The 12,260-nt window shown below is 50.8% G+C and overlaps 1 protein-coding gene across 1 annotated transcript; it reads left to right on the plus strand.

The window, feature by feature from the left end:
• The first annotated feature begins 3,416 nt into the window (after window positions 1–3,416).
• Window positions 3,417–7,255, plus strand: LOC123054943 (uncharacterized vacuolar membrane protein YML018C). Its single transcript, XM_044478822.1, has 8 exons — window positions 3,417–3,907; window positions 4,724–5,122; window positions 5,240–5,457; window positions 5,811–5,881; window positions 5,965–6,069; window positions 6,409–6,526; window positions 6,609–6,744; window positions 6,979–7,255. Exons 1-8 carry the CDS (start codon window positions 3,821–3,823, stop codon window positions 7,039–7,041), a joined length of 1,197 nt encoding a protein of 398 aa, XP_044334757.1. The 5' UTR covers window positions 3,417–3,820; the 3' UTR covers window positions 7,042–7,255.
• Window positions 7,256–12,260: the final 5,005 nt, after the last annotated feature.

The raw sequence follows: 12,260 nt of genomic DNA on the forward strand, positions 1-12,260 counted from the left end.
TCCTTAACCGTATTGGCGTGCCTTTCTACCCTGCTTGCACAGAGCACGTGTGCACCCAGCTACAAGCTCTCTAGAACGCCCTCCGGATTCATACCGGTGTCTCAATGATCTTCTCCAGAACGTCCTGCATTCTTTGTATCAGCAGTTGCTTAGGCATTGTTATCGGAAAAGGACCGGAGATATAGCTATTAGAATATAGTTTAGGTTTAAAGATAGAGATAAGGAGTAGATCGAATAGGTTTAAACTATGTATTACTTATCTTGTACTCCCTCTGTAAACTAATATAAGAACGTTTAGATCACTTTTAGTGATCTAAACGCTCTTATATTGATTTACGGAGGGAGTACTTCAAGCCTCTACCCCTCATGTATCGACGGCGCATGGTTCCCTTGGAGCCGGCACTTGCACTACATCGGCAAGCACCTCCATCGACCCATGCAGCCATGCATGCACTTGTATGGCATGCACAAAAACTGCACGTACGTGCTATATCAGGACTCAGGCTTAGTTTGGATTCGGCTAGCTTGAAACCTTCAACGATGCAACTCCGAGGGCCCGGTTGCACGTGTCTACTTCATCCCGACGCACGGCGACTCCGTGGGCGCTCGATCACGGGAGGGCATGCAGCTAGGCCTCATCAGCATCAGCTGTCTTCATCGACTTCGGACACACGCGCAGATCCCAGATCGATTCCAGCCGGTGCACATGATGGCCATCGCCGAAGCCGCGGCCTCGCCAAGGGACTCCACGCTGCAGCGCCAACCAGCTGGCCATGGGCCGGGCCTAAAAAAGCCCATGGCAGAAAACTGAGGCCCAGGCCCTTCCAGGCCCTACCATCGGGCCTACTTTTCAAGCCCAAGCCCGGCCCATCTAGTAAAAAGCCCTGAAAAGCCCTTAGGGCTTAGGGCCGTGGGCCGGGCCTCTTCCTTAAAATGCCAATATGCCAAGCCCAAGCCCGTCTAGGCTCTGCTGGTGGGCTCAAAACTCAGGCCCAAGCCCGGCCCACGGGCAAGCCCATTGGACCTAGGCCCTGGATTTTAGGGCCGGGCTATAAGCTAATATACTTCGTCGAGCACGTCTACAAGAAGCGATCTCAACATGCACCATCCACACGCCAGGCGGGTGTGGAACGAGATGCAATCTTGATCGACTTCTTTGGCGCGACACGGCGTTGACACTTGGTCACCGCGAGGGACGCCTTCAAGCGACACATTATCGTCGACACGCTGCTGTGACGCCATCTTCTCCACTTCATCGCCAAGGTCTTCATCAACGTCGTCTTCACCAACATCTACATCAACACACCGCCGCCGCCTCGTCCACAAGATGGGCACCTAGCGTCCTCTGACAGATTTTTCTACAAGACGCGACCTCGACGACGGCAATGACCGCGTCACGACGACGACATCGATCGCGTCATACATGATGACATGACTGTATCAACACGGCGGCACTCTAGTGACCAGCCTACACGGCCACACGGTTCTGACAAAACCGATGTGTGCTCGATGTGTTTCCTCCGGTCCTGGCAAAACCGGTGGACTCATCGCTGACGGCATCCTCTGACATCCGCAAAGTGCATGGTCCACGACTGCAGCTCCGTCATCTACAACATAGCGCATTTTTTTTGCGCCTCCGGCTTTGTGCGGCTTCATCATGCACGACGACTACATCATCGACCACGGCTACATCATGATCGGCTACCTCGACATCGACATACAGGGCTACGTCTACAACAACTCATCGGCAACCACTCCAGTCAACAGCGTCCGAGTCGTCACTAGCATCCACGCCTCTCTCGATGTGACTGCGGGAGGGAATAGAGGAGAAACAAGGAATGCACTGGAAGGGGACGCAGTCACCGCCCCAGGTGTCGACCCATCAGAGATGCAGGTGATTGATGGTAAAGCGGAGAAGACGACGTGAGCAGACAACGTGAGCACGATGCTTCAAATCCAGTCGCAAACGTCCGTTTCACTCCCGCTACGACTGAGAGGGAATGTTAGAATATAGTTTGGGTTTAAAGATAGAGATAAGGAGTAGATCGAATAGGTTTAAAACATGTATTACTTATCTTGTACTCCAAGCCTCTACCCCTCATGTATTCTATATATACCGCATATGAGGGTCAGATCAATACAACATACAACACAATATTCATCTATCCTATAATTTCCACAATAGCTGCATGTCATCTCATTTATGTGTGAGTTTCAGGGACGGGGAACATGCTATCTTTGATGTACGCACGGATGTGTCTGTCGTACCTGAATTGCTCGTCTTCTTCACTTATCACTGAACCAGCTGTGCACGCGTGAGGGTGGCGGTCGTCGGCGTGGCCTCGTTGCTGTAACTCGAATGCTTCGTGAAGCATCTATTATTCTACTCCCTCCGTCCTAAAATAAATGTCTCAATTTTATACTAACTTGAATACAAAATTATATTAAAATTGAAACACTTATTTTTAGACAAAGGGAGTGTGATCCATCGGTCTAATATAGTAGGAAGGTTAGTTAGAAAACTGTCCCGTTCCAAGTACCAGTAGAAGCCAGGCAATCACAACTAATGTTGTAGAGGGCAAGTCATGGTCCACCGAATCAGGAAGTCAACGATAGCAAACTTTGTTCCCAACCAGTAAGGCGCCAAATCTACTTTATTTTGCATTATGTTTAAAATTCAGCCTAAGCGATGTTCACTCACGCGTTTGGATTTGCAGTGCAGCTATATCAAAGCCAGCTGCAAAGCAGGGGAGCCGTCCGAGCAGAGGCTGGCAAAGATCCTTGACTCGCACGGAAGAAGAGTCCCTTGACTCGCTCGACTAATAAACGCCACGCACGCCAAGTCAGTAAACCTGACGCTGTCACGCCGAGCCAAGATCGACTTTATTAAAAACACTTTGCTTACTTATCCACTCCACGTATCAAGTGTTTCTTGACTCGCTCCACTAGCTTGCTTTGAGTGAAACGCTAGCGAACCACATCGACATGGTTAAGATATATTGCTGCTCGCGTAACCCACCGAGCCGTCGACCAAATGCTAATTGACCAACGAACCTGACTCGGCAGCGCTAACGTACTGCCAACGGCCTAACCCACCGTACCTTTTCCAGCACCGTGACCGGGACGTCCGATAGCACGCACGCCACTATATTTTTTTCTTTTGAACACGCACGCCACTCATCATCACACACTTCCCCGCCACAATCCCCAACGCGTGACACAGCTTCCACCCCCCTCGATCGGAACCGGGCCTCGCACCGCACGCGCTCACCGGGTCCCAATCGAATCTCACAACGCCCGCCCCGTCCGTATCCGGCACCCCCGAGAACCAGAGTCCCGACCGACACCGCCCGCCACCCCGACTCTCCCGCGGCAACGCCTGAAATACCCCAGCCCACGGTCCCAGCGCGCGCGCGCGCCACCACCTCGCCCCGATCCCCTCCAAAAAGCCTCGCCACCCGCGCCGCGCCGTGCACCGCCGCGCGCGCGTGCGCTCCCCGTCGCTTGACTCCTCGTCTGCCTCCAATCGAGTGGAAACTTCCGGTGGTAGGTCACCCCGGTTGGCTTTACCCCGCCCCCAAAACCGTTCTCCTCCTCGTGGAACTCGACTCTCTTTCCGTGGGGAGCGAAGAGGGGGCGGGCGATGAGGCCGGGGGCGCCAACGCGGAGCTCACCCACCCAGTCCACCGCAAGCATGTGGCCGGGCAGGTGAACTCCACTGCCCCGCTCTCCCCCCGCGCCGCGCGGTTAAATTGCTCGCCTCCGCCGCCACCTCCTCCCGCACAGCAGCAGCAGGAGTGGCCGATCGAGTCGCGGCGGCATGGGTCCCAACCTCAAGTACCGGGCTGGGCTCGTCCTCATCGTCGCCGTCGTGCTCATATGGGTCACCTCCGCCGAGGTCACGCAGGTATGCTCCTGCCACCAAGCACAGCCTTTTCCTCCTCCTCTTCCTCACATGCTTGGTGTTCCTTTTCTGTACTTTATTATCATTATTGTTGTTTATTCGAGGCCTCTGGATCTTGGCTGCTCTTGTTTGATAATGTCCGCAGGCCTTCTGTTTCTGTATGGCATTTATTCGTCATCTGAACTGTTTAGTGTCATTCAGAAGGCTTTCCTGCAATAGATAATTGCTCACGGTGGTGGGATGATATGCAGCATGTAGAATACGACCGAGCCTGCACATCGATATATTTTTAGTTCTTCTAGTAATTTCCGACCTCGATTTGGTAGCCTTTGCCACCGGGCGTCCGGGAGGAATTTGCTGTATTGATGGCTTTGTTAATTCAAAGCCGGGTTCTTCTTGAGCCTTCGTTCTAAAAAAAAAGTTGTTGCGTATGTTGATGGATGTCTGTAATAAAAGGAAAAATTGCCGTGAATGCTCCATGGATGTGTGCATCTGTCAACATTTCAGTCCTTACCTTGCAAATGCTAGTTTGCTTGAGTTGGTTGCTGACACTTTGCGTCACCAGTACCTGGATGATTGTAGGTGGTTGTGATATTCTTGCTCACCTAATGCAGCATTGCAAGGAACCTTACCACAGTTTTGGCAATCAATAGTTACATTTTACTGACGGGCATTACATGGACCCGCCCTACTAGTTCATCAGGAGAGCATATGCGTTTTACCCTTACATGAATGTTTGTTTTGTTCCTTCTGATAAATTTGTTGTTATCAATGAAGCAAATTTTAACTTCAGTATCTCAACTGAACTTCTGTGTGCAGGGGATATTCGCTAACTACAAGCAACCATTCGCAATTACTTACTTGGGGGCCTCACTCATGGTCATCTACATCCCATTGGCATTTCTAAAGGATTTCATATACAGATTGTTGAGAAGGAATTCTGGAAGCAGCAAAGCCTCAAAAATCGCGAGCAAATCTTCATTTGGCGGTAGTGCTCCTCTGAAGAATGGTGAATTTCAGAAGATGCTGGAAATGGAACCACAGAAAACCGTGGTGATAAAAATTACTGATGTGGACCTTCCTGTACTAGAGGAGACAAAACCACTTATTTGTGGAATTGGTGAATGTGAGGGTGAGGTTTTGAAGGAGCAACAGCTTTCCACCAAGGAGATTGCAATTTATGGACTGTATCTTTGTCCCATATGGTTTGTCACAGAGGTAAATTTCCAGTTATCTTGCCTGTTACTTATGATCCAGGAAATAGTTTGATTTCAGTCATACAGACAGTATTTTGATCGATACAGTTACTCATCTTCTCTTATGCTTTGGATGCAGTATTTGTCAAATGCTGCACTTGCAAGAACTAGTGTCGCAAGCACTACTGTACTATCTTCAACTTCGGGACTCTTCACCCTTTTCATCGGTGTGCTACTTGGCCAAGATTCCATAAATGCTGCCAAAGTTATTGCCGTTTTTGTTAGCATGGCTGGTGTGGCAATGACAACTATGGGCCAGACTTGGGCAACAGATGAATCAGAAGTAAGCAATTCAGGGTGAGTGGGTTTACCCTGGCAATTAAGCTTCTCAGCTGTGCATTGGTACCAACTACCAAGTGGGCTATATATTGTCCATACTTAATTTAGCTTCTCAGCTGTGCATTGGTACCAACTGCCAAGTGGGCTGTATATTGTCTATACTTAATTAGCTTCTCAGCTGTGCACTTGCTTTCTTTTTAGTAAAGATGGTTAGCTGCAATCAAATTATTTTTCTTAAGAAGGAGAAACTAAAAACATTTGGCATTCCTATTTCATGGGGCAATTAGTGAGCCTGTTTTAATGAGCATGGAACCTTGGGGATAAACTTATCGCTTTGCCAACTGTCTAATTCTTGAGCTTTACAACCGCAGGGCCACACAGAGGACTCTTCTAGGTGACATGTTTGGTCTTATGTCAGCTATGTCATATGGTCTTTTCACTGGTTGGTTGTTGCATTCTTCTGTTCAGTTTTAATCGAGTGTTCTCAGTTCAATGCCTGATCCTTATTGTTTCACATCATTCCAGTGCTTCTCAAAAAGTTTGCTGGAGGAGAAGGATCAGAAAAGGTTGATGTCCAAAAACTGTTTGGTTTTCTCGGACTTTTCAGTCTTTGTCTTCTCTGGTGGCTTGGTAAGTTATTCCTTTTTGCACATTTTATTGTTCCAATAGCACTCAGTATTTAAATATTCATTGATATAAGTAGCATGTACTAAAGATAACCTGCTGACATACAAGCCTTATGGCATTGGATGTGAGTCTCATCGAAAGCTACAGGGACTGGCTGTATTCACTCATTCATGATCCAAAATGTTCTGTATGTTGTGCATGCCAGTATTTTATTTAGTATTTTGGTCGAATCAGTAAGGAATAGTTTTGTTTCGAGGTCCACATGTACTTTGCATGTATTTATAGTTTGTTCTTCTTTGTCTAAATATACCAAAATATGCTTAAGTGCTTGTATCTTTTCAGTCTGGCCATTAACTGCACTTGGCATTGAGCCAAAGTTTACAATGCCCCACTCAGCTAAAGTGGATGAAGTGGTGCTGGCAAATGGCCTCATTGGGAGCGTGCTATCTGACTACTTCTGGTACGCATTAACAGAAGGCTAATGTTCCTTTTTTAACAATATTGCATAACTGCGGTACTTTGACAATGGAACTTCTGCGCAGGGCTCTTTCTGTTGTTTGGACTAATCCCTTGGTGGCCACGTTAGGCATGTCGCTCACAATTCCACTAGCGATGGTTGCTGACATGGTCATCCACGGTCGACATTATTCAGTAGTCTACATTTTTGGCTCTGTCCAGGTAACTACCTGTTTTGCCCTGCATCTCAGAACTGTTTCAGGTTTTGTTGAAAAGCTATAATTCTAACCACTTCTCATGCACAAATACTGTTGAAAACTACTGTTATCATTTGCAAAGTTGAAATAGCTATTGGTAACCCCATGTTCAGTTCTCTGAATCTCTTTGCCTGCTCAAGATCATTCTTACTTGCATTTACCATTTGTTTTACTCTGTCTACCTTTGCTGCTTTTGCAGGTATTTTCTGGGTTCGTCATCGCCAATCTTGCCGACCGCGTTTCACGTTTCTTAGGTCTATAGCCTTGAAATCTACAAGGTGGAATCGGAGTGTACATCTGGAAGGTTCGATAGGGTTAGTTACGAAGTGTACATTGGATATTTGGGTTAGTTAGTTAAGGACAACTCTGTCTTCTCTGTAAATCATAAGGATGGGGAAAATGGCACTGCAGCTCTGTTTCCTTTTTAATTTCGGCCCCCTTTACACGCAGGAATGGATAATTTTGGTGTGGTGGAATTGAAACAGTGAAAGCTTAGCATACATAAGGAACATTATGATGTTGTGGCAAACCTTTGGAACTGTAAATTCTTAACTTTTGCTACAAAATGCTCTGTCAACTCGTTCTGTATAGCGCTGAAATTTTGAACGACCTCTCACAAAAAAAAAAAACTTTAAGCACCATACTTTTTTATGGTAGCACCATACTTGATGTGTGATGGGACTACACTTCAACATACAGAATCTTGATACTCAAAGGCTTTGTGAATCTCTAATTGGCGTAGAGGCCAGGACGAAAATTTAAAATGAGCCCCCCCCCCCCCCCCCCCGGGTCACGTGCAAGCGACTCGGGCGGACCATGAAACCTAGCGCCGGCACCCAAAAACCTGCTATCCTCTTTGTCGTCATTGGAGGAAGCTGCGGGGTGAAGCCACTACAACTGACAGCGGGGACCTTTATTGTCGTGGGGGTGGCCTCGGGCATGGCAGAGCCCCTTGGTGACGGTTGTGGCGATGTTTTCGCATGGCTGCTCAGTTCCATGAAGGCTGGGCCATGGCCTTCCTCCTCGTCTGCGCGCCGAGCTACTGCCGCTCGAGCGTGGCGTTGGGTGTGCTAGGTGGTGGTGGCACGCTTTGGTGCGGTGAGGCTGGCGTCAGATCACACGGTTGGGGAGCCGATTGATCCTGGGTTGGGATGAGCCTGCTGGCGCCTAGCACGCCCCATTTACAGAGGGAGGATTGGGATAGAGCATGGATATGACTGGTGGGGCCAATGTAATTGATTGATCCCATCCTAGATCATTGTTTTCCCGGTGCGCCAAACAGATCCAGGGTTTGACCGAGATCGATGAGTACAGAGTATCGATTTCAGAGATTTAAGCGCGATGATTCGTTTGCGTCGCGTCATACAAGCTCATGGTTTAAACCAGACTTCACGAATAGTAGATTACAGGGAGATGCAGTCTGTTCAGATAGAACTTGAAAGTTGAGCCGTATCAATCACAACAATACGCAGGGAAATCAATCGTAACAACTCCATGCCCAACACGTACGGAACTAAAACATATTTCAACAGGCTCCAGTTAATCGTCCGCGACATCAAGCCAGCAACATTACTCGATCCGTAGGTCGCGCAGTTCACCCATGGCAAGGGGGCGCGGGACGGGTCCGGTCTCACGCCGGCGCCCGCCGAAGGCGGTCCGCGGCGGCGGCGAAGACAGGATCAGCGCCCTCCCCGACGATCTCCTCCTCCTCATCCTGCGCCGCGTCGACACCCGCACGACGCTCGGCACTGCGTTGCTGTCCAGGCGCTGGTCCCGCCTTCCCCCCGAGCTCCCCGCCATGGACTTCAGTGTCTTCGACGTGCTCCCGGAGCGCTACTGCCGCTGGCTCCGCCTCCATCTCCGGCTCGCCGACGCCACGGATGAGGAGAGGGTCGTGGCTAACTTGATGATGTACGAGCGCCGCGCCATGCGCGCCCTGACCAGCTTCATCAAGAGCCGCCTCTTGCTGGACGCTCCCCCGAGGCTCCGCCGGCTGAGGCTCCAGTTCTTCTCCGCCGGCAATAACAGCGGCCTCATCAACCGTGTTAGAGTTGTGTCGAATATTGTGTATAAGGTAGGTTACAGTTGGACTATGAGTTGTATTGTGCATGTGGAGTCGTGTCCTAGCAGGACACTTGTATCTTAGGCCTCTCATATATAGCGGGGTAGACACACGATGTAACCTATGCCAATATAATAGCACCGGAACGCAGGGAAGCCGATGTCCAGGACGACCGGGTGCGGTATTGTAGCGGTGTCATGGGGAGGAGCACCCATAGTCAGGCCCCGGGGATGTAGTCATATCGGTGAACCTCGTTAACAAATCTCGGTGTCGTGCCTCGTGTGATTGCTTGGTCCTCAAACGATTGACGGAGTGCCTTGAATTTATTCTAACAAGTGGTATTATGAGCAAGGTTGAAAAGGTTCGAAGAGGCCGTTGATGTTGATCTAGAGGAGATGAAGCTTATTTGCTGTTTATTCGTCACGGCGGCGAACGGATCAGCGGACGGAAGCCTCGGTTGATAAGCGAATCGGATTCGGCGGCATACGGCGCAAGCAGCAGGATTGATCTCGGAAGTTGACTAGAGGCGCGTGTGCGCGTGCCACCAGCAGGGAGACGTGCGGCGATGGATCTCCCGATCGGGCGAGCGTACAAGCGGCGGGCTTAGCGTACAGGCGTACGTACGAACTGGTGGGATCCGTTGGAACCTAGCAGCCCATGGCCGGAGGCCCATGGCGTGAGAAGGCCGAGGCAGAGGCCTTGGCAAGCCGAGCGCATGGAAGGCCCAGGCAACGGGTGGTGCTTGTCTGCTGGAACATACAGATCGAGAAACCGTGCAACGAGATTTGTTTGAGACAAAAAAAGGCTACCAGACCATGTGTGTGTGCACGAGAGCAGTTTTGTGGGTGGACCAAGTTTGGTCCTGTTCTGCTAAGGTACACGGAGAAGCAATAGCAAATAGTGACAGAAAAGAAGAAAATTTGCATCAAAGTTTTTTTTGGGTCGATCTGCTGAGATGGCTTGGAACACGTGGATAGGTTGCGGAGGCGCGCGGACAAGCCTTGTCAGTCTGACGGATCGACGCAAGTCGGTTGATACAGAAGACTGTGGTGGGGTCTACGACAACGACATAGGAGCGTGATGCTGATGGTGACCGACTTCTGGGGCGTGGAAACACGTGGCACATGCCTGAGGGCTTGTGTGGCTTCGACAAAGCTATGGCGCGGGGTTGATTCAAGATGGTGCACATGTGAGCTTGAAATCGACGGGGCGCGAGGTGGACTGATCATCTACCATGGAGTCATGTTGAAGGTGGAGCTGGATTGAGGGGCTACGGTGTAAGGATCCAGAGAATCGGAGCCTGTTCAGCGGGAAAAGCGAGTGACGCGTAGTTCGGACTGGAGCCCAGTGGTCTGATGGAAGCGTGAAACTCGTCATCAGTTGGTGATGATCGGTGTGGTACTCTGCAATGGGGGTTGAGTGGTGTGGGTTCGCGACCCTTGAGACTCGACCGGGACAGCGGAGGCTCGACGCGGTAATAGCGGCGAGGCGTGGGGTACGCACGGGCATGGAGACGGGCCAGGGCTCTGGTGGTCATACATGTGGTGAGACAACTGCGAATTTGACTCGGGATGACTACAAGCAATGGTGAAATTCCTTCAAAGTTTCAGACAGACGGTCAAGAAAGGAGCGGTGATGTTGAGTTCAGGTAATTCTTATGTGTGACACCCAATATGTGGGTTGTTCACTTTCACGCAGGTCAATGATCAGTGTGTGATGGCGTTGGACGGATACTCTGGAAGTTGGGAGCACAGACTAGAGTAAAGAGGAACTTAATTTTGCTCGAGCGTTGACTGTGGTCAAGAAAAGAAGGGACTACAAGTTGCAGGTGGAGTCATATGGAGTCTTTGGAGTAGCAGTGGTGCTCATGGGATAAGCTCAAGTCCAATGTACATGAAAGTTTGACACACGAATTCAAGGTGGTGAAGAATATTCACCAAGCTTTTTCTCGAAGAATATTCGCCAAGGTGGAGTTTGTTAGAGTTGTGTCGAATATTGTGTACAAGGTAGGTTACAGTTGGACTATGAGTTGTATTGTGTTTACATAGGATGTGGAGTCGTGTCCTAGTAGGACACTTGTATCCTAGGCCTCTCATATATAGCGGGAGTAGACACACGATATAACCTATGCCAACATAATAGCACCGGAACGCAGGGGAAGCCGGCGGCATGTGCCGGTGTCCAGGGCGACCGGGTGCGGTATTGTAGCGGTGTCATGGGGAGGAGCGCCCATAGTCAGGCCCCGGGGATGTAGCCATATCGGTGAACCTCGTTAACAAATCTCGGTGTCGTGCCTCGTGTGATTGCTTGGTCCTCAGACGATCGACGGAGTGCCTCGAATTTATTCTAACAAACCGCTCGTCGCCAAGGCCATCGACGACTGGGGGGTCAGCAATCTGGAGGCCGTCGCCGCGCCGTTCTACACGCAACCGGCCACCGCCCACGCTTTTCCCAGCCACGGCCTCTGCGAGCATCCCCGCGCGTCGCGCCTGCGGAAGCTCAAGCTCGGGGGCTGCGCCGCGCTCCCGCTGCTGCACGAGTACGACACGCTTACCAAGCTCGTCCAGCAAGACATGCCGGAATCGGTGCCCGTCGCGGCCTACGAGACTCAAGTGGTTTGATGGTTAGAGGGACAGTAGTATCCCCATCAAGATTGTGAAGATTGCGAACTAGTGAACTAGTGAGACCCAAGTAAGCCCGACAACAAAGTCCAAGATTGCGAACCAACCTGTGGTTGGATGGTTAAAGGGACAGTAGTATTCCCAACCCATCAGGATGTTGGGAATCGTAGCATAATTTTAAAATTTTGCTACGTTCACCAAGATGCATCTATGGAGTATACTAACAACGAGGGGAAAGGAGTGCATCTACATACCCTTGTAGATCGCGAGTGGAAGCATTCCAATGAACGTGGATGACGGAGTCATACTCGCCGTGATTCAAATCACCGATGACCGAGTGCCGAACGGACGGCACCTCCGCGTTCAACACACGTACGGTGCAGCGACGTCTCCTCCTTCTTGATCCAGCAAGGGGAAGGAGAGGTTGATGGAGATCCAGCAGCACAACGGCGTGGTGGTGGATGTAGCGGGTCTAGGCAGGGCTTTGCCAAGCGTCTGCGAGAGGGAGAGGTGTTGCAAGGGGAGACGGAGGCGCCAGGGGCTGGTGTGTTGCTGCCCTCCCTCCCCCCACTATTTATAGGACCTCTGGGGGGGCGCCAGCCCTTGGGAGATCAGATCTCCAAGGGGGGCGGCGGCCAAGGGGGGGGAAGGGGGTGGCTTCCCCCACAAGCCAAAGGGGGGTGCCCCCCACCCCTAGGGTTTCCAACCCTAGGCGCAGGGGGAGGCCCAAGGGGGGCGCCCCAGCCCACTAAGGGCTGGTTCCCTTCCCTCTTCAGCCCATGGGGCCCTCCGGGATAG

The sequence above is a fragment of the Triticum aestivum genome, chromosome 2D (genome assembly GCF_018294505.1).
Source record: "Triticum aestivum cultivar Chinese Spring chromosome 2D, IWGSC CS RefSeq v2.1, whole genome shotgun sequence".
NCBI classification, from domain to species: domain Eukaryota; kingdom Viridiplantae; phylum Streptophyta; class Magnoliopsida; order Poales; family Poaceae; genus Triticum; species Triticum aestivum.